This window comes from Leiobunum rupestre, chromosome 7, assembly GCF_980474605.1.
Source record: "Leiobunum rupestre chromosome 7, qqLeiRupe1.1.hap1, whole genome shotgun sequence".
Lineage (NCBI taxonomy): Eukaryota > Metazoa > Arthropoda > Arachnida > Opiliones > Sclerosomatidae > Leiobunum > Leiobunum rupestre.
In genome coordinates, this window is record NC_143390.1 from 448,647 (window position 1) to 471,183 (window position 22,537).

At 35.5% G+C, this 22,537-nt stretch overlaps 1 protein-coding gene across 1 annotated transcript; it reads left to right on the forward strand.

Annotated features, from left to right (window-relative positions):
• Positions 1–9,242: 9,242 nt before the first annotated feature.
• On the forward strand, positions 9,243–9,671 carry LOC149933842 (uncharacterized). Its single transcript, XM_090180793.1, has 2 exons — positions 9,243–9,382; positions 9,455–9,671. Exons 1-2 carry the CDS (start codon positions 9,243–9,245, stop codon positions 9,669–9,671), a joined length of 357 nt encoding a protein of 118 aa, XP_090036919.1.
• Positions 9,672–22,537: the final 12,866 nt, after the last annotated feature.

The window sequence follows — 22,537 nt, forward strand, 5'->3', positions numbered from 1 at the left end:
AATTTAATCTGTGATACAACTTTAGCCAATGAAGCGGTAGTTGGTGATATTATTTCATTAGAAGATGAAGTCCCGCTTCCAAAGTTGACCAACCCTACTAAGAAATGCAATACCAAAAAGAGTGCTACTGACAATTTGGAAATTCATCTAAAAAGTGATGAAGACAACTGTAAATGGTTTATCTGAATTTAATGGGAGTGTTGATTCAGAGAGAGTGGTCGATGCTTTCACTGTTTTTAGGAATTTAATATCTACAGACAGTTTAGGGAATTGGTTAGAAGAGGAAATCATATTCAATGGACATGTTATTAAACACATGTCGGAGTTTAACTCGAGTATTCATAGACTAATTACTAGTCTGGAAACCATTAAGTCACTCTCAAAATATTTTGAATTTATATTTAGTCATAATTTGGGGTTGGCCGAAAGAGAGCGTTTCTATTTTTGCGCAGAATTTTAAAGAGATTTTCTGTTAATTTAAGAATGTTTTGATGAAACCAATTGTTGCCAATACTTTGGAAAAAGGCCCTAAGGTTCCCAAAGAATTAACTGCTGAACAAAAAAGAAAAAAAGAAATACTTTATTATGTTGCTGGGTCCACAATTAAACTCTATTAAGAAATGGGTTCTTCAAATTATAGATTATATTCCTCTCTTTGGTTTAAAAGGAGATAATTCGGATTGAGCGGCGAACGCTTCAAAAGAACTCTTATTAGTTTCAAGTTCTGGTAGCTTTTTGATTGGAGTCTTCAGTGGGTTAATTAGTGCTTCATTAAAAGTCTTCAGTCGATTAGTGCTTAAAGTCTCATTCCTCTGGAGATAAGATTTTGGAGTTGACGCTTTCTGTACTGTTGAAAAAATAGTTTCCGTTTTCAGTGACTTCAAAGAGAACGAAGATTCGTCAAAAGTAGACGTCAGGGTTTCGTTATTAGGAATTTCCCATGATACATGTATAGTTGAATTCCAAGTTTCATGTGAACGTGAGTTTGAAGTTTCAATTTTCAAGGCATTTGATTTATATTTTAATCTATTTATCACGCATTGATCATTTGAACGCTCTTCGTAGTAATTATACTGCTTTTTGAAAATCTAACTTTAAATTAAGAACAGTTATTACACCTGGGCTATTAAATACAAATAGTGTTGCAACCGGTATCTAATTCTAATTACAGATTATTAATCGAATTATACGATACCAACGGTTACATTTAATTTTGTTCGGCCCTTATTATTACTTAGGCTTAACGTAATTAAGAAACAATGGAATTAAAGAAGGAATTATTCCTTATTGGTTCTTATTGTTTTTGAAAAATAATAAACTTACTATAGAATCCAGTCCTTCCACGTGAAATTGCGAATAAATGTCCGACATGGTACAAAAAGGTACTTTATTGTCACGCACTCTTACCGAGCGTAATTCATAACATAAATTCACCTATATTTATATTTAAAACAAAAAAGGTTTGATGACGTAGGCTCTTTTAGTTAGCAACGGAGCAGGCGTCATCTGGTGGATGTCGACTGACCCATTGCATACCCCCCCCCCCAATTTAGTAAGTACTGATGCAAAAAATTTTGTTAAACAATGCGACTAGTTTATTCGCATTATATGGTGGTAACCTTAGTTGGAACGTTTTTTGGCCATCCGGGGTTGTGAGCAAAAGTCGACTGAGGCGTTGGTGAAGGTGGTTGGAACTATGGGAATTGACGGAGCAGTGGTCGTGGCAATAAAGGAATCCCTGAGTTTTTCGGTACTTTGCTTTTGGTGATTTGGAGACTGGGAAGTCGTCTGGCATAAAGGGCGAGTTATTTAAAAAGTTATCATCAAATATATCGTCCAAATCGTGGGAGTTTAGATAAAACGACATTGGAGGGGGTGACTCCGAGGGAGTGAATTGGCCAACTTTCAATACTTCCTCCATATCCTCTTCTCTCAAGGTGTTTAAGTCAGTGGAATTAATATGCTTAATTCCTCCGTGAGTTGAGATCCATGCCACCTTAAGGGAATCATGAGGTAGTCGAGTGGCCAATGTAGGGTAATGGCGTAATCCACCATTGCTATCCAGGCAACATGGACAGTATTGTAAATGGGCAGCCTTTAAGGCCCAAGGTCCTAGTACAATTAATGATCGTCCATCTTTTACGTTTAGTTGGTCGTAAAGGGTTACTTTTCGAAATAAAATCTCAACGTCCAATTGCTACAGACGAAAATGTTTGGCTCGTTTTTTGAAGTCGTTTAAATCGTCTTCTGATACCTTGTCATATTTGTTAAATCCCAAATCGGCTGCCAATATACTAGTCATAATAATAAATCGGAAACTCAATTAACGCAGGTATAATGACTGATATTTCCTCAGCTCCTTCTGGACAGTAGGCCGCAATTTCATGAGTGGCGTATAGCCCCTATAAAAGAAATGAATAATTAATATCAATAATAGTTTGTTTCCGGCCTGACGTGTTCTATCCCACGGAGGGTTTGATACGGCCTCCCGGGTGAAGGAAAAATCTGATTTCAATAAGTTCAATATTTTCTTAGTTTTTAAAAAACGGTCGACGTCTGCTAGTGATCGAAGGTGGCAACTCAGGTGTAAAGGTGGATAATAATAGATATCCAATACGGGCCCTTTTTTAGTCAACGTCTTTCGGTAACACAGTTCCCGAATCCAACCCAGAGTCAGGGGTTTAAGTCACCTCTCATCGCCCTGCGGAGTGTCGACCTCTCTTGGTTGTTCATCAAGGTCTCCGGGCAGAGATGACTTAGACTGTGAGTCGGATTCACTGTCCGTAGAGGTTGATGATCGTGTCTCGACGTCTTCATGGCTAGGTTCCTTGGAATCCAGCAATGCCGAGTTTGTTGGAGCGTCGATTGTTGAAGGTCGATCCCGGGTTAGACCCGGTGCGTCCGTTGGTTCCTCATTTTCTGATTCGTCGCCCGTAAGTACTGGATTAGAAGTTTCTGGAGCTGAGTTAGATGGTTCGACTTCGCCAACGACGGCTCCCGTTTCATCAGGAATTATGACATTGAAATTCGTCCAATATATTTTCAGCTGACTGATGTGCTTCAGATCTCGGTTGATATTAGTTATGGCATCTTCCAGTTCGTACACTAGGGGCGTGACTTGTCGGATAACTCGGTACGGCCCTTCCCATTTCGGACTTAATTTCGCGGCATGATATGTCGCGTCCTGGGAAAGGTCATGGGTCTCCAGCCACACTAGCGTACCTACTGGAATCTCGAGATCCTTTCGTCGTTGATCGTAATACTTCTTTTGATGTTCTTGCGCTCTTTTCATATAAATTTGAGTTCTTTCAAGGTCATCATGAAGATGCCCTAAAGAACGTTCCTGGTGAATGATTTCCGGGGGATCCTCATCTTCGTCCAGGGAATTCCATGGCAATCGCGGCTCACGTCCCATATTAATATAGAATGGAGAACGTCCTGTCGTGTCCTGCGGTGCAGAATTGTAAGAATTCCAAGGACTGATCCCATCGACGATGTTCATTTCCGACATACATTAATATCATTTCGCCAATTACGCGATTCAAACGCTCTACGATATTACTTTGGGGATGGTACCCGCTAGTAGTTTTCATTTTGACCTTTAAGAGCTTACAATTTCCCTCCCATAGAGTGGATACAAATTGTCGACCTTGGGCACTAAAGACACGTCGTGGACAGCCTCAACGCAACATAAGCTTCGTGAACACATCGCAGCTTATTGCCGCTGTGATACGTTTCTCCAGAACCAACTCCACATATGTAAAATAATCCACGAAAACAATGAGGAACCTGTTACGTCGGACAGTCAATGGTACGGGCCCTAAAATATCTACCCCCACCATGTTACAGGGACAACTTATTTCCGTAGTCATCATTAAACCTGGAGTTTAACGATTCCTACTCTTATATTGCTGACAAACAAGACAGCCACGTACATAATGTTGAACGTCTTGTCTAAATTTGGGCCAGAAATATCTATAGCGCACTTTGGTCAAAGTTTTATCACGTCCTCTATGTGCGGACGTTTTGTGGTCATGTAATAACCGGAGAGTTTCTTTTCGAAAACGTTGAGGTTAATGAATTATTATCGGTGAGGTTCCCCACGGCCTACTATATAGCACACCATTTACTACTTCAAAAAGTCTCCCTAATTTTTCATTTCCCTCCGCTAACTTATCGATGATTTCTTTCGTTTCCGCGTCCACAGTTTGAGCGGTTTTTACATCGGATAAATCAAATACATTGAACATAGCGTGAGGAGGAGGGGGTAATATTATATTATCCACTTGATTGACCTAAAGGCGCGCGAGAAAGCGCGTCTGCTACTACGTTTTCTACTCCCTTTTTATAAACATTTTTAAACTGAAATGACTGCAAAAACATAGCCCATCTTACCAGGCGTGCATTTGGGTCCTTCACATAATATAACCACCGAAGTGACTTGTGATCAATCACTACGGTAAATGGTAAACTTTCCAAAAAAACATCGAAATTTTTTAACGCCCCAATGAATGGCTATTCACTCCTCTTCCATTGTTGTATAACGCGTTTCGGCAGCGCTTAAAAGTCTGCTCGCGTATGCTAACGGAATCTCATCACCGTCTTGAATTTGACTAAGCATCGCGGCCACACCCAGGTCAGAAGCGTTCGAAGTTAAGATACACCGACTTCCTGACCTATAGAGTGCTGTCGTGTGATACGATTTTGAAAACTTCTTAAGTCAGAGCTGTAGTGTTAATAGTGGCCGCCATGACAGTTACCGTTTTTTATCAATAGGCAAATTAGAATGGTGACGTCGCAGGGTTTCAGACGACAACACTCTATAGATCGAAAGTGGTCCGGCGCGATATATTGCGTCTTTTAGTGATTAAAACGATCGTTGCTGGTCGGATCCCCAACGAAAAGGAATGTTTTTACGTTTCAGCCTATTCAAAGGTTCCGATTTGATCGAGTAATTAGGAATAAAACGCGCGGGAAGTTTTTCGATAGATTCAAATCTTGTTTTGTCGACATGAATTCCCGTCTTGTTAACTAGGTCCGAGTATTTTCGCTTCGGTTCTTGCAAAATCACATTTTTCAATCTTTAAAGTTAAACCGGCATCTCTTAATTGTGATAGTACATATTCTAAATTAATTAAACATTGATCCCAGTCATTAGAAACTACGAGAATGTCATCCAGATACACACAAATATCAAACTGAGTCCCATCACGGAATAGTTCATCCACCAACCGCTGGAACGATGACGGAGACTTTATGAGCCCAAACGCCATTACGTTAAACTGGTATTTTCCAGACTCCGTGATCAAAGCCGTTTTGGGTGCACTGTCTGGATGCATCTCAATTTGCCAATAACCTGATCGTAAATCTAATGCTGTAATAAATTTAGCTTTTTTCATTCAACTAAGCATTTCTTCGATTCTCGGAAGGAGATATGGGTCTTTTCTAATTATTTTATTTAGTTTTTAATATTCGACACAGAATCTAATTTTACCGTTTTTCTGATCTACTAAAATACGACGGGAGACGCCCAGGGACTAGTCAAGGGTTTTATGACTTTGTTTTTCAATTTCAAGCCTTTTTCCTTCACTAACCCTGTATGGCCGACTAGAGACGGGTGGTGCGTCGTGCAACATCATCATACTATATCGGGTAATAATATTATTTTCCACAAAATCAATACCAAATTTCTCAATAATTACAACATTATTCAAAATCGCAAGGTAAAAATCCTATAATAATCGTAAGTTATATTTTAATAGATTGGGTGAAAGTAAGATTACGTAACCAATATATTATTAAAGTCACCCACAAAAATTAAGTAAAAATGGTGCAAATAATGAAATGGCCAGCAGGAATAATAATGGTGCCATGGGTTCAGATACTCAAGAAGCTAGTATCTTAATTGCAGATGATTATGGCTTCCCCTTGATGCAATGTTTAGTTTTGAGTCCAAAAATAAATAAACTAGACAAAAAACGTATGTGAAATTAACTGCTTCATATTTTTAGAACTTTTATATTTGTTCTTTAGTTCCCGTATCTATGGCAATCTGGAAGTTTCAATCTAAAGACTTTATTAACAGATTATTGCAGCAAAACACTTGGATCTGAAATTAGCTGGGAGGGCAGAAAATTGCAAACTACTAAAATTAATCTGGGTATATGTCTCAACTATTTTACCTTAAATTAACAATCACTACTTTTCAGCAACTGAAAAAACACAGATGTACTTCTGACGCCACAAACTCTGATATCGGGAAGATAGTAGATTGGTTCCTCCAAGTTCCCACCGGTAGCCAAAAAGAAAACTTCCCATAACTATTCAAATACAGCTTGCTAAAAGAAAATTTTCAACTCATTTCTTTTATTCCCTATTTTAATTATACATTTAAGTCTGTTACTTAACCTCATTTTTGATATCACAATATAAAAACAATAAAAATATTATAATAATCCGAATGAGACCCGAATTTTCGATAGGCCATATCTTAGCAGCCGTTCGACGTAGCCGGATAACAATGGCACTTTCTAAATATGAATCGACCCTTCTGAATCCACAAATGCAGGTTTCAGGAGCGTTACATCATTATTAAAAAAGTTGTAAAAACGATATTTGGCGTTTCCGGCGGATGTGGAAATGCTACACGTGAATCAAGGCATAGGTATGAAAGATATTAGTAAAATGTTAAAAATAAAAGTGGTTTCAACTTGCTTGCATTCATAGTTTTTTAGATAATCGCAAATAAGTGCCAAAATCCCGGCGGCCGAAGACTTACCGATAACGTAAATAAATATTTTTTGGTTATATTAGGTTTCCGCGGGCCTATATCTTCGGTTATATTCATCTATATTAATTTTAAGTATGGTTTTTGGGGTAATTTACAGGACCCCAATTTTCGTGATTTTATATTGTCTAAAAGTCTACTAAACGTTTCTTAATTTAAGTCCGATTTCCATGAAAGTTATATTTTAGAATAGCTGTGGTTGCAATAGAACTTATAACCGCTTATAGCTACAATTACTCTGCTTAATTTAAATTCTAAGAAAGCTTTTTGTGGACAGCGTAGAGAGACCCACACAAGTCACAACGTCGTAAATGTGTTAGGCTCACGTCTTTTTGAGCGGTAAAATTTTCACTCTTTTCGTTCCGCTTTTTGAGAGGTAAAATTTCCTTTCCTCTTTTTCCGATCTTTTTTTGAGCGGTAAAACTTTCGCTCCTCTCATTTTTGTTTTGCCCTCTTTTAAAAATATATTTTACCGCTCATTTTCGCTCATAATAACAAATCCGCTCACAATGAGAGGAGCGGTGCCCAACACCGAGGGCAATTATCTTGATCATAACTCTCCAAAGATTAGGCTTAGAAATAAAATATCATGCTCGCAGTAACCCGTTATAGATTTTTGAAATCGGAGACCAAAAGTTAATCATTGTTCCCATTAATTGGCTTTTCGCTATTTTCCACTTGTGAGTCTCCATATTTTTTAAATTAAGACCGACTATAGTTAGTAAGAAATTTAAATTTTTAGTGAGATTTCTGGCCGATTCGCGGGACTTCTATTGTGATATTTAACATGGCTGCTTTATTTCGAAAACCCGGTAACAAGAAAAATTTGTTTCATCTTTAATTTAAAGTTATTGCGCTCGATTTTCGCTACCGTATTTCCAAAAGAAGGTAATTCAGTCCGTTTAAAAATAATTAAATTATTCCTGTTCCGCTACCATATTTCCAAAACCATGTTACTCGGAATAAATATATATATATATATATATATATATATATATATAATACATCAGATTGTGTGTATTTAAAATTTTCCGTGACATCTTTTTCTTAAAATTATTACCAAACTCAAATTTAATAGTTGAAAGTTTGATCCTTTATGTGAATTTGCATGGTAAATCGCGAAAGAAAAGTTTGTGTTGTCATTTACATTTTCGAATTCTAGCTACAGCGCATTAAAATTTTTCGAATCGGAAATATTTAAGATAACTTTAAGGTCTACCCGAGAGACGGAACACTTTCGGAAATTAGTGTTCCAAAGTATCGCTTTGACTGTTCTAAAGTCATAAAATTATCGATCTTACACTTTGCACTACCAAAGTCAGTACTCGCTGTACAGAACTTTAGGAAGTGGTTAACCCCACAGGTTTACCACTTATTTAAGTTAAGTGTTACGAAGACCACGTTTGAGTATTTCATTCCTAAATTTCCATTTTTATTTAAAAATTACATGAACACTTAGAACTGGGACGGAAAAAGCGGAAAACCTTCCTTGAATTAATAAATATTTATGAGTCTACGTGACGAAGAATGAATGGGTATTATGGGTTATCGGGAGAATGATTATGTTAAGACGGTCCTCGGGAACAATGCTGGAATTGTTTACCAGCACGAGAGGTGGGAAGGAAAAAAAAGTGTTGCCTGAAATATTTTTTAACGGCCAACCCATCTAGCCCCTCACCAAACTCCCTAGGTCTAAAATGAAATCAAGACTGTAATAATATGGCCAAATTAAAGAACTTTGTAGTTGTGACAATTATATGAAAATATCTTCTTGTGATCTCTCTGATGGGGTGAAACTTATGTCTTAGGGGTCGCACTTGGCCCATCACCTTCCGCCTCATTTTTCTCAAAGGAAGAGTAAATTCATTAATGACTTAATTATTAGGCAAAGTTTGGGATGCACGGTCAACCACTTTTTCCCCTTTTTAAAAATACCAACATGCGAATAAATTATTTAATTCTATGACTGCCATGTTATTCGGCAACTCGTTAGTTACCGATATTGTCAGATAATTAAGCCCCTCCTAAGCTATAGTTCTCGCTGCTTGTTAACTCAAACGTTTCATAAACCCGCGATTCCTTTTCCTATTGATAAAATCCATTAATACTTTATTATAAGTCCAAAAAAATATACTTAAATTACCAAAAAAAATTAAATTCGATTTTTAATTAATTTAAAACTATTAGAAAAACGGGCCTTTGTGATTTCGATGCATCCAGATTGTATTCTGCTTTCCCCGATTCCACAACGGCATCCAATAAAATCGCGATTCATTTCCAACCTCAATAGCCAATAACGGCTCGCATTTCATAATTGATTTCGGAAGCAGACAGCTACTGTGTTCTATAGTTCACTAAAGCCTAATCGTTGTTTATAGTTTGAAATTAGTAATACGTTTCGTGCGGTTTGGTTTTGAATCTTGATTAATAATTAAGCGTTTAAGCTAAGGCTAATATGGAGGAAGAAAGCTTAGGCGCGCAACCGTATATGTTCGAACTAAGGGCCGCTCAACATAGAAATGGAGACAGTAAGGATGAGGAGGAAAATGAAGTTAACGTGGATGTCAACAATGAAAGAATTGGGAATAGAAATTGGTAAGTAAACTTGTTATTTCTGTAACTCTTTCAAAAAGCTTGAATTCTTAACTAACTTAAGTATAAAAATAGGTGCAGGTGCAATAACTCTGTAGCAATGCCTACAGCCGTTGAAAGAGTTTTTGGTCAGGAGGTCCGGCAGATTGAAGAAAAAGCAGTTGGTCATGCCTGTATACAAACATTAGGGAAATTTATACTGAACTGCACTAATATTGATGTATTGGAAGTCGCCTACATGCAATACGCTCAGCAAATGCACGATGCAAATGATTTTAACATACACGAGTAAAGCCCAGTTCACACTATACAATTAGTTGGGCCATTTAATTGAAACCAACTAATTGTAAGCAAGAAAATTGAATAGTGTGAACAAAAAATTGTAACCATTGTTCCAACTTTTTCTGTTCACACTGTACAATTTTCTTGCTTACAATTAGTTGGTTTCAATTAAGTGGCCCAATTATTTGCACAGTGTGAACTGGGCTTTAGTTAATTGTTCAATAAAGGGAAACCAGTTTTAGAAAATTTATTTCGTTTTCTTCCTATAGGAAATATAGGTAAGTGGCTTATCGCAACTATATATGTGGTTTATGGTAGAATGGGGAAAAATAGAAGAACTCCAATTGCAAGTTGCGCTGTTCGGAAAATGAAGGAGGTATTTCCAGAAGAATCGGAAGAATATTCTGGATTCAAATACCCACGTTTCCTTGATTTTTAAACTAACATAGTTTTAAGTAATTTTTGTATTTTCTATTCAATTTATTTTATATTTTTAATATTTCTAGAAAATAACCAAATATTTTTTCATGTAAATAACTATTTTGTTTTATTAACAAGTGTTACCCCTGTGGCGCCATATGGCGAGAAGTTTTTTTTTATCTTTTTTCTTTGTTTAAATGCCCTCAATCGAGGAAGAAAATTTGTTTTGTGTTAATTGTTTTTTTTATAATACCATGTATGAATATTAATAGAATTAAGATTGCGTTTCATTTATGTGCCCCATACTCCTATATTTGATAAATTTCCCATAGTGTACATTAAGTTTAATCAAAAATCATCAATTGATTAAAATCCTTTAATACACTTAGGGCCCGTTCCAGAGACGAAAAATTATCGTTAACTAACGAAAAAGGGGGCGTGTCTTGTTAATTAACGAAACTTTTTCAAAAACGCGTTCCAGAGACATTTGAACGAGACAAAAAGTTTTGTTTTTCAACGAGAGCTAGACGAGAGCTCCGGAGCTCTCGTTTACGCGTTCGGAGGCGAAAATAGTGAAAAAATGGCGGCGGAGTTTCTTCGAGCTAACATGATAAAACAAGGTGTAATCAATATCGAAACAGATGTCCCGCTGAAAATAATGTATCGCGAGTGACCCAATACTATGAATTGAATATAAAAAAAGGATTTTTGGCACTACCAATCAAACATTTACCTGAAACCGCGTTTATTGAGCTACAAATGGGAATGGCCAAGGCCCGAATTGAAGACACCCCATAGATTAGATTTTGCTACGCAGGTAAGAATTCGTTAATCATTATTTTTATTTAATATCAAAACGAAAAGAAGAAAGAAAGATCTTTTCGTTTTGATATATTTAAAATGTGACTCTGGGAGCAATTGTATTATAAAATAATCTTATTATAGATCATCATAATCATCTGCTGTATATGTTTTGGAAAGACGGAAAATTGTTATCGATTCAAAACTGTCAAGTTGAGTGTTTGTCGAATCATTCACAACATCAGTCAAATTATTTTTGTACACATTATATAAATAAAAATTATTTCAATTCTTAAAATAGAAGTATTTATTTATTATTGTAGCTATCATTTAAAGAGAATGGGGAACACATCTCCCTTTTGACCTGATACCCAATGATAAAAAATTAAAAACTGCCTAATATACTGAATGAAATGTTTATTGAGCCCCTAACTACTTTTATGGGTAAAAAATCACCGGAAGGTGATAACCACCTTTGAAAAATATCCAAATGAAATTCAAATCTACCGCAAAACTGATATTAAGTGAAAAAACCTGCTTGAAGATGGAGACAGCTCCGTTGGACGATGTGTCAGCTGACAACAATAAAGAAATAAGTTTCATTGTCGTGGGAAGTGTTACATCTGAAAGCTAGAGAAAAGGTAATAAGTAATATTCATTAAATTAATTTAAAAGTAGTAGACATACTGCTGGTAAATGTAATTATGTTTCAGGGTTATTAATTATTCGTTCATAAGGCGAGGTCACTGAAATTAAATTTCCTTTTCAGCCCGAACAAAAGAGTTGAGTATGGTAACCAGAATTTTATTGGTATTGTACAAATGACTGGAAAAGGAGAGAGAAAATTGCGCATTTCGTTTAGAATAATTTCCTAAAACCAGAAGAAAATAGGGGAAGTACGTATCTGTAGCTTTGAGCCGTAGAAGTCGTCGTGTGACCCACGAAAACGCCTTTTTACGCATAATAAACCAAACTGAAAAAGTAGTCCTACTTTTGTTTTGATTCAACACAGCTATAATCGACGAAAGCAAATACGCCTTAGCTCAAATAGCAGAGAATGAGAAGGGCAATATGTTACAATTGTTCAATTTAAGAAAAATGACTTTTTAAACGATGTATTCATCCGCGATTTCCCGCCAAACCGTTTTGGCGCGAAAATTCGTGAAAAGTGACGCCTTTCCAAAGCTGACTAGAAGCGTACTTCCCACTATTTTCTTCTGCTAAAACCCATTCAATCCTTCTTGGTTATTTACCACAGACAGAGCAACGTGGTCTAATGTTTCAGCACTGCTAGCAGCAATAGGTTCGGAGGGCACAGGTATGATGTTTTTTATAGCTTCTTTTGTCACCTTTAACAGGTATACCAAATTATTACTTATATCTTAATTAATGTCAATCTATTTTTCAGAGAATGTAGGAAAAGATCACGTTAACAATACATAAAACACTTTTGGATTTTTCCTTTACCATTGGCCTAGGCGGATTTGGAAGTGGGTTTTCAGCCCTTGCGTCTATTTAAAAAATGTAACTGAGCTATATCTGCTAGTAAGTAATACATCTAAACTGAGCGTTTCTAAATATACCCATTTTATTGACAATATCTTGCATTGTCAATCTTTGTTGCCGTTGTTTTGTCATCAATATTGATATCCTAATTAATTTTCAATTAAATAATGATATCCTCTACTTAATAGAAATATTTTACCACGTCTCTTTGCAGCCAAATTAAGGGGAGCATTACCGACCTCGCTCGGAGGAGTACTCATAGGAGTAATGTGAAAACGCCCCGTACTTGGCGTACCAATAAAAAAAAACTCGTTCTCGCTGGTGGTATGTGAAACTGCTAGCGCTTGTAGAAGGTACGGGGCTTTATTTATATGGTTTCAAATTGTAATGTATATTTAACAATTCAAATTTTATATTTTAAAGTAAATAAAGTAGAGTTTAATGTACTTGTTTCTTCATTGCTGTACTACCAATGCGATTTTCAACACCTGCTATACCACGAATCATAGTTTCGCCAATTAGTTTTACCACTCTATTCTCAAGTGGTGTCAGCTAATCTCCAGTTGATTTTCTGATCATTATGATATCTTGGGCCAGTGTCTTTACGATGATTTTTAAGAAAGACCATTTTGTTCTAATTTGTAGGCGAGTTCTTTTTGTCCCCTTACCAACGGCTGACACTTCTTTTGCCATCTCTTTCCACGCTTTTACTATGTTTTTGTAGGCTTTCACTACTCCCATAACTCTTTTGACCAAACCCATTCTAGCTTAAAGCCCAGCAACAATTGCTTCCTTTTGCCTTTCATTCAACCTGAGTTAAACTTCGCCCTTAGCTCTGCTTCTTTGCTAACCCCATTTTTAAATAAATAAATGCAAATATTATATAAAAACAAATGTAAATAACCACCAAAAATTGTAAATTTATAAATAAAATTTAATAAATATAATGAAATAACTGATAAATAGCCGAGATTACGTAGTCGAAACTCGAAAATTGCCACTGTTTACAAGAAAGAAATCACAGACAACGCTAAGGCTTAATTGAGCGATTGAAGTGACCCGCTTACCGCCGATATTTTCCGGCGTTTTTATTGGCTCCGGACGCGGGCGGAGCTTATTTAAAAAAAAAGGCGAAATAACGAGAGCGGGAGTTTACGAAGTCTCATTAAAATGTCTCTGGAACGCGTTTTTATAACTCTAGTCTAGGTCTCGTTCAATCGGTTTCGTTAAATCGCGAGTCTTGTTTTTAAACGAGACTTTTGAAAACGTCTCTGGAACGGGCCCTAAATTAGCCCCTTCTATACTTGGTATGCCATGCGTGGTATGGTTAGAAAGCCCCAGAAAAATCCCAGAAGATGGATATAATTTTAAACTTCTAAATATTAAAATTAAATTAAAAAACCCATAAAAACTGAAAAGATAATTTAAAAACCATAATTTAGCGAATCTATTTTATTCATTGTCCCACCTTAGTGTTACTTACCCCCAGATAGACAATCCGGCGCCCAGAAAATAGAAAATCCACCCAAAAGGTCAGATTGCACCATGAGTTAACAGTTCCAACAGGAAAGAGCGTCTGAATTTCCCCCCTTTTCCGTTCAAACTATGTAGCGGCCGACATAACCCCTGCCTTACAGTGTGAAAGGTCATATTCGGCTCTGGAAAAATCCCTTGAATTTAGTTGCCAATGACGAAAAATAGAAAGTCATCCAAAAGGGGTAGAAACAGAGACCCCTCCGATATAATAGCGCCGCCTTCCAACCCCCCAGGAAACCATAACTGCAAGTAAAAACCACTACCAAGCCTACACTTCCGACACCCGACTTTCCCACCCCCCCCCCTTGACGGAAGAACAACAAAACCAGAGAACGCAAAGGAAGCAGCAAGACTTTTTGACAGGAAGAGTTCGAACAGAATCGGAACGAGAAGAGATCCCCAACCCAGTCCGGGCTTAGGCCGCGATATCCCAAAAACGTTTTGTTTATATTATGCAATTTTTGTGTTATTATTATATGTCAATAAAAGCATTTCAATCGAGAATTTCATTGAGGATCCTAATTACTGTCCGTTATCATCATCTTTCTTTTACTTATTATCATCAACGCACTGCAACATATCGTATTAAACGATAGGCGCGGGGCGAAGGGGTAATACAAGGTGCACTTGCTAATTTCATTGAAATCGACTACCTTTTATTTTCAACAATTTGGCTTTTATCAACTCCTTCGGAGTATTTTGAAGCTAGGGTTACTGCTTTACATGCTGGTGCCATTTAATTAATACCTTTCTGTTTTTGTAATAGTTTATCAACATAATCTGAAAAGTAAAAATATATCTTATCGAGGGATCATATCAATTATTAAATTATATTCACTTACTAAGTATTTTCTTCCAAAATTACTTTTGCTTTGGCGTTAGGATAGGCTAAATAATATTCCACTTCACCTTGCTGGTTGATACGTTTCGCTTTCTGGCCATTTTCGTTGAAGTGCAGCGCTGCTAAATAAGTCCTTAAAAAATTTAGTCATATACAATTTAAAGTATATCAAAAAACTATATGGGATATTATACCTTGATAGTATTGAATCTTTATGAAAATGCACTCTTTTTGGTAAAAAAGAATTGAGGACGGAATGGAATACTTCTAATGAATAAGTTTGTAATTTGTTGGACATTTGGGCTATTACTGCCAAGTGTTAGGGGCATTGATGATTGGTGCAATTTTTCATACACCAAAGACTGTTCCGATATCTTTTATAATTCATAATTAAATCATCTACATATAAAAAAGACATTCTTTGTACCTCTGTGTATCCAAAAACGTTCCTTGTCAGCAGGAATCTCATCGTGGAGACAATTTTGAAAGTCTGCTATGACCCTGATATATGTTACACATATGGTTAAGAAGGGAGGTCCATTTTGCTATACGTTCTGCCTTAGTTTCAGAAGAGCAGCCAACCCAATACACGTGATTGATGATTGACTGTAGCCAAACTTCCAGATCTTCACAGCCTTTAAAACTCGACACTGCCCTAAGTTTTTTTCTTTAAATCTAAAAAAGGGTATCACTTAAACTTTGAATCTAGAATTTACTATAGTAGTAGACGTTTTACTTTAAGCGACGTGCCAGTTGTTGAATTCGTGAATAATATCTCTATGGTTTTTTCGCATGTACGCTGTAATACCAATATGTCGGTCTGATACTAATCCGGATATTAGTACACCTTTTTCATTTGATTGGAGCTCTTCACTTCGGTTGACTGTACTAGTTCAAAATGGACAATTTTTCTGTTTTCACCCTTCATGAGGGTATACAATCCATTTTTGGCAGAGAAACCTTAAAGAATAAATATTTAATCAGTTCTTATTAGAAAGTAAAATACAACATAACAGGATGTTTCAAAAGTGAAGTAACATACTTCCTCCCGAAAGGGTATTTTATTTTCTTCTGATATTACTCACCAGGCGAATCTGCGAGACCATCTGAACAAAGGTTTAGTGGTGATATTTTAGCTTCCTCCAAAATTTCCTCCTGTTCAGCATGCCATAACTATAAATTGGACGTACAAAAATTAACATCTATATCTTCAAATATTACCCAAAAAAACAATAGCTTTTCTATTACTGGGTGAAACATTCGTTGGTAGTAAAAAAACATCCTGGAGCTGGAGCATCTGAGATTGAAATGTTTGAAGACCATTAAACACTTCGTTAGCAAAATTCCGGAAAAATACATGAATGCAGCGAGTAAATAGTTTCCCCAAGCTGTTGTACTGAGATTTGTCATTTGAAAATGTTGTAATACAGAGAAGTGATCCAGAAACTCTTCGATTGATATTTATTACTGGGCTTTTGTGACATATTTGACAAATCTTGAAACGTGCTTAAAGACACGACGAAAAGGTAATGAAACAAAGTGATTAATACAATAAAATTTAAGCTTTACCATTAGGATTTCACCTTTTTAACTCTTGCTGTCCCAACGTCTGATTACCAATCTCTCTACTAATTTTCTATATTCAAAAATATTCAATTGAAATTATTTACTCAACAGAAACTAAATTAACACTTACACTAGAGGCTTAGGTGTGGAACAATAAAGCCTGCGTTGAACTCTCAGGATCGTGAAAACTTGTCTCTAATATTACAACATTTGATGGCCCTGGCATGGATATTGCTGCACTCCAGGTCTTCCACATTTGATGTCTAAAATTTCCCTCTGGCGATAAATTCATTTAACAAAAAATCGCTTTTATCCCATTTTAATAGTTAGTGTAGGGAGCTGTTGGCTCGCGTGGCATGCAGGGCTTGCCACCACCCTCCTACGCATGGTAACCCGACCACCTGAATTAAAGGCTTCAAAAGTCGCTTGATGACTTAGGCCTAAGGTGGTGCCTTGGGTATTAGCCTAGCTGATTATATTTATTATATTATACCCATTTTTATCCCTCGTTATGTTTTGGAACTTTTAGTACTAATTTTTACAAATATTCAGTTTAATTCTGAAACGAATTCCAAATATAAGGTTTTATTTTGTACAAAATTAGTTACATTTGAATAATTTTATTAAAATATATCCTCAAAAGTCACAAATGGATATGTAGATCATGACTTTCATTATTACCTAACGTATTGGAAATATTGTTTACACCTGTGACTCATAAAATATCCATGGACTAAATATACGTTTAGAGTACGAATACAACAGGCTTTGTTATCAGAAAAGCTAAATCCCGTGCTAAGAACACTTTTCCCCTCATTTCTTCCCCGCGAAATGCCGTTTTCCCAGGTTGAAAAATCCCGGAAAAGGGAATAAATCCCCGAATGTGGAAGCAGTGCTGCACTAGCAGAACTTTATTCGTCACTGGCTTCAGTTACTCTTCGTTTTTTTTAATTGTGTAGGACCAATCACATTTTGCACCGCAGCTCTGTAAATGGATATTTCTGTCCCTTCAGAATTGAAATTATAGCAGTCATCAGAAAATGACAAGAACACACTCCTAAATTTGAGACCGGAGCCCAATCTTCTGGTTTTTCAAATCCATTTCAGTCTAATTTCTTGATCTTTAGGAAACACGTGAAATCGAACTCCTTTTCCTTTGGTACTTATGCGGGTATTGTCGCAGTTATCAACTGCACATACATTAGCAGGCATATTTATAGTAAACGTGGTTTTTTAAGTATGATCTGAATGTAGTAGAATTGACCAAAATTGGTCTTACCAAATAAGTAAACCAGCTTCTAATATCTCCAGGTTTTGAAGAATGGAATATATACCTTAAGATTTTTAAGAATCAATAAGATTTACAAAAATTAACATCGCAATTTCCGAGGCAATCTTCGTAAAATGACTAAAATCAGCGTGAAAACTATAAACAACGATTAGGCCTTAGCAAACTATAGAACACAGTAGCTGTCTGCTACTCTGCTTTCGAAATCGATAATGAAACGTGGAGCCGTTATTAGCTATTGAGATTGGAACTAAAACGCGATTTTATTGGCTGCCAGTGCGGAATCGGGAAAAGCGCAGAATACAATCTGGATGCATCGGAATCACAAAGGCCCGTTTTTCTCGAAGTTTTAATTTAATTAAAAATCGAGTTAATTTTTTTGGTAATTTAAGTATATTTTTTGACTTATTTTTGGATAAGGAATCGATAAAATATAGGTTATATACGCTTTTCATTATCCCTTTAAGCGATTTGTACTCGGAATTTTCTTAAAATCAATTCCGCCAAGAGGGTCACGAATGCGCTCATAAAAGTCGAGATGGAAACGAACAAAGTGTCTGCCCATGTTAGCCGGGTTAACTGTAAAATATTGTTGGTGCATTCACAAGCTGAAGGTTCGTGGGTTATTTTTGATATAATGGAAGCCAAATATCATAAGAAATTAAGTTAAAGTTACACATAACGAACTGCTATCAAAATTAATTTATTATAATATGAATGTTCTTAAAATACCTTGAATTATAGGAGTCATTAAATCAAGTCAAAAAAACTTCTTTGAAAACCAAAATTATTTCAAATATTTTACAATCCAAGTATATTACTATATTCACAATGAATCGCAGAAGAAAGGCGGGAAAATTGAAGAAAAGTCATAGTAGGATTGGGGCTACTAGAAATTATATCTATTATATAATATTATATACAATATCTACCAATTATTTCAATTGAGATGCTTAAATTAAAATTGTCGCTGAAAAAGATGATTAACTTAAAAAACACACACTTTACGAAATAACACTATGGCCTCGCAATTAAGATTTTCGAAATTATTAATTCTGTCATAATTTTCAAACCTTCTGAATGAATTAGAAACAAGTGATCACGAATATTTGCGGCGAAATAAAGTTAAAACACTTAAAATAAATGTGTATAGATATATTCCTACTAAAATAACGGTATATTAAATAATACCTTTCAAATTTGGCCACTTTGTGGAGGTGGAACGTCACTTGTTAAAAGAAAGATGATCAACGCTCTCTCAAACTGAATTGTCCCTGGCCTTAATGTTCAAACCATATGAAGCCCAATTACACCATCAAATATGTAACCATTCTTGACGTTGTTAAAATAAAAATATTGACTTAAAGCTAAAAGCTTTAAAAGTAGATCTCTGACACCAGAAGGCCAGGTTTATGCCAATAAATGTAGTTTTCGTGAGGTCGAACTGCCAAATTTAACATTTTCAAGCAAAACCATTTGATATCTCATGCCCTAACAAATTAAAAAGATAGAAGCCCATTGACATCAAATTAAATATTTACAATTATTGATTGTATAAATTAATAGAGCAATATGATTGGTATTCTTTTTCTATGATTGTAGAACACGTTTTAAGGCAACGTCATTTATTTTACAGGAAACTCTTTCTTGACTTTTTTAAATTAGCATATGAAACCTTTAAGAAGACATCGCAAAGGTCTCCAACTCTTGGTATAAGCATGGGTTTACAACCAAAAAATATTAAATAGCAAGTAAAAAGTCAAAACATCGATCGAAGAAGATAAAATGCGCCGTTTATAGGTAGAATAGTTGATCTCTGTCTGATTTCCCCTAAATTATTAAGTTTCTTCCTTTCCAAAAAACTTGTAGAGGTTAATGGTAATAGGAATAGTAGGGAGATGAAGGCTCGCATAAAATGAAGGGCTTGCCACCACCCGCCTACACAGTAAAGCCCAGATAACTGTTTAAAGACATTAAAAGTTGCTAGATGACTTGGGGCTAAAGTGATACCTTGGGTATAAGCGCCGCTAATAATTATTTTGTACCATTATATTGTTAATGCAGTTAAGACTTTTTATTATAGTGTACTCTCTATTTCAGTGACTTTTCGAAAATACTAGAAATCGACCTACTGGGATAATCGTCTCAAAAAACAGATCAATTTTGAGTAAAAACTTCGTTTAAAGGTCCCCTTCCGCAACGGATTCTATTTGCTTAGTTTATTTTCACACCAATTGTTTACAATTTACTTTATCAATATAAATTATTCCAAATATCTTAGTGTTTGACTCGTTGAAATATGTTTTAACGATATTCAGTCGCAGGGAGTGGACAAAGATTAACTCGTAAAAGAACTCTTATATTTAAATTTGGTCATATTTAAAAATATATCTCTAGTAGTAGATGAAATGAAAGTGTTACTGAGAAAGATTGAGTGCATTCTTTGAGATTTACAAATACATTTGTGATCACTTTGGGACCTGGTAAAAATGATAAGAATAGGCGGGTGATAACAGTATACGGGATTGAAAAAAAGCAAAATTGTTTTGGTCAAATAAAAGTCAATTTATTGTTGTTGGAAAAAGTTTACGATTTTTGTTTGACGTTTCGATTTTAGTAAAATAGACTTAATAAAGTCCTCGTATTTATAATGTAAATCGAAGTCATCACTATAATGTTGAACACCTTCGGAGAACTCGCATTGCAGCTGTAATTTCGTTATGGGATGGAGGGTTGTCATCGGCGTCATCTTCCGTTTCAGAGTTAGCAACTGTATGAGTTTCACCTATGATTTTTGCACATCTACGTCTCCGTCTTTCCCACCTCTTTTTCTGTCCTTGTTTACATTTTCTAAGCCCGTAATCTCCATTTCGTACCTGTTCTTAAGGATTCGGTTCAACAACGGCTGGGAAATCTGAAGTTTAACGGCAGCCTCACGTTGGCTCATCGTCGATAAGACATCGTATGATTTCAACAACTCACATTTATCAGCCACACTTAGGTCCCGACGTTTACTCATTTCGGACAAGACTCGAACTAATTTGGACGACGGACTGTTAAAAATTTCATTAGATAAAAAAATCGCGAGATAACAATAGGCGGGACGATGATCACAGTAAGGGGGCGGATTCCAATGTTAAAAGATAGGAGTGAATCGGTTCCCGCCGTTTTGATCATAAAAAACGGGTGATAACATTAAACGGATTTACATTAAGCGGGGCCTACTGTATAATGTTGGGCTTATTTTTACTCGGTCATAAAAACCCAAACAAGTTCGATAAAAAGACGTTTTTGGTAGTATGACAAACGGTCTTAAAAGAATGTACGTTCTTTGATTTTATAAAACATAATTGTTAGCAAACTAGAAGATTTTTTTGTGGAAAAGATCGTCGGTACATTTATCATTTTTCTATTGAAAATCGCAGCTTTTCGAGTTGTTCAAATATACTGTAAATATCAATCTGAGGTTTCGTCCACCAGGACTTTAAAAAATAGGCGGGAAAATCATGTATTTTCTTATTTTGTCGCACATCCTCGGTCTAACCTAAGATGTTTTTGTCCGAGGACTATGGTTGGATTAATGACGGACGTCACAAATTTGATCCCTACCTAGCCTTCTGTACAAAACAGTTCTTGATGAGGATTTGGCACGCCTATACGGCGTTTGCCACTGGTGAGGTATTATGGCACACGAATATCAAAATATTCTTGGAATACTCTTTGTACTTAATCAATTTTCATGCTCAAGTTAAATTAAATAGTTCCAATTTTATTTTTAAAGTACAATTTAGATTAAATATTAAGGAATATCTTCTCAGAGATTGTTGCAAACTAAAACATAATCTATTAAAAAAAATGAAAATTAAACATTGCGTGAAACCAGACTAAATATATAAACGCCGTTATCTCGTTAATAAGTTTTTCGTAAAAAGTATACAGCTTCTTTAGGTGTATAAAAGCCGACTCCTATGTGAAACTAACCAGTTCTCATCGTAGCCTTTCAAGCTTCAGGCCCAAGTCAGCTTGTAATAATAATAATAATAATAATAATCCGCTACCTTTAAATCAAGTGGCCGAGTGAAATTGCTACGGAGGGTAGTGGCAGGCCATTTATGCCACGCGAGATAACAACTCCCTACACTTACTATTACTTAGTGCTCGGAATTGTTTATTCATTATCCACACATTTTCCGATTTATTTAAAAAACGTTGGTAAAAAGAATATCAATTTAACTTATTTAATTATGTTTTTTACGCAACCAAGCATTTATTTGAATAAAAGTGGTATTTATTTAAATAATTGTTTGTTTTATTTAAATAATATGCTTATTCACTTTCGATTATTTAAACATTTTACAATTTTTATTCAACTATTGGTTATTTAAATAAATATTATATAAATATCGCCGAGCTTATTTTATTCATGGATAAAAATTAATCGAATGCCGAGCACTACAATTACTGTTTACCTCTGCAAGTTTTAACGGAAAAGGAAAAAAGAATAACTCGACGAAAATCTGTTATCTTCCTGGAGAAAACTTGCAAACTCTCTCGACGCCGAAGAAGTGGTTTCAAGTTAACACTCAAGGAAAGTATAAGTTAAAAATTTTAGTGACCATGGTTTAAAATATTAATTTAATAGTTGGTTAAAGCATGACTGATACTTCATGGTATTTTTAATTTTATTAAAAACAGTGAAAATTTACATGTTTCCGTATTATTATTATTTCGACTAGTTTCTGTAAGAATTGTAGAACTATTTCTGTTATCTTGGATGCATGGTTTGGTATTTTTACTTGAAAGTGCAAAATATACAGTAGCCCCTTTTACTTCGTCAATTTTTTTCTGTAAATAGACCAAAAATATTTTAACAGATCTTAACTGTAATTTTTATTAATTAAACCGGTTTCAACACTTA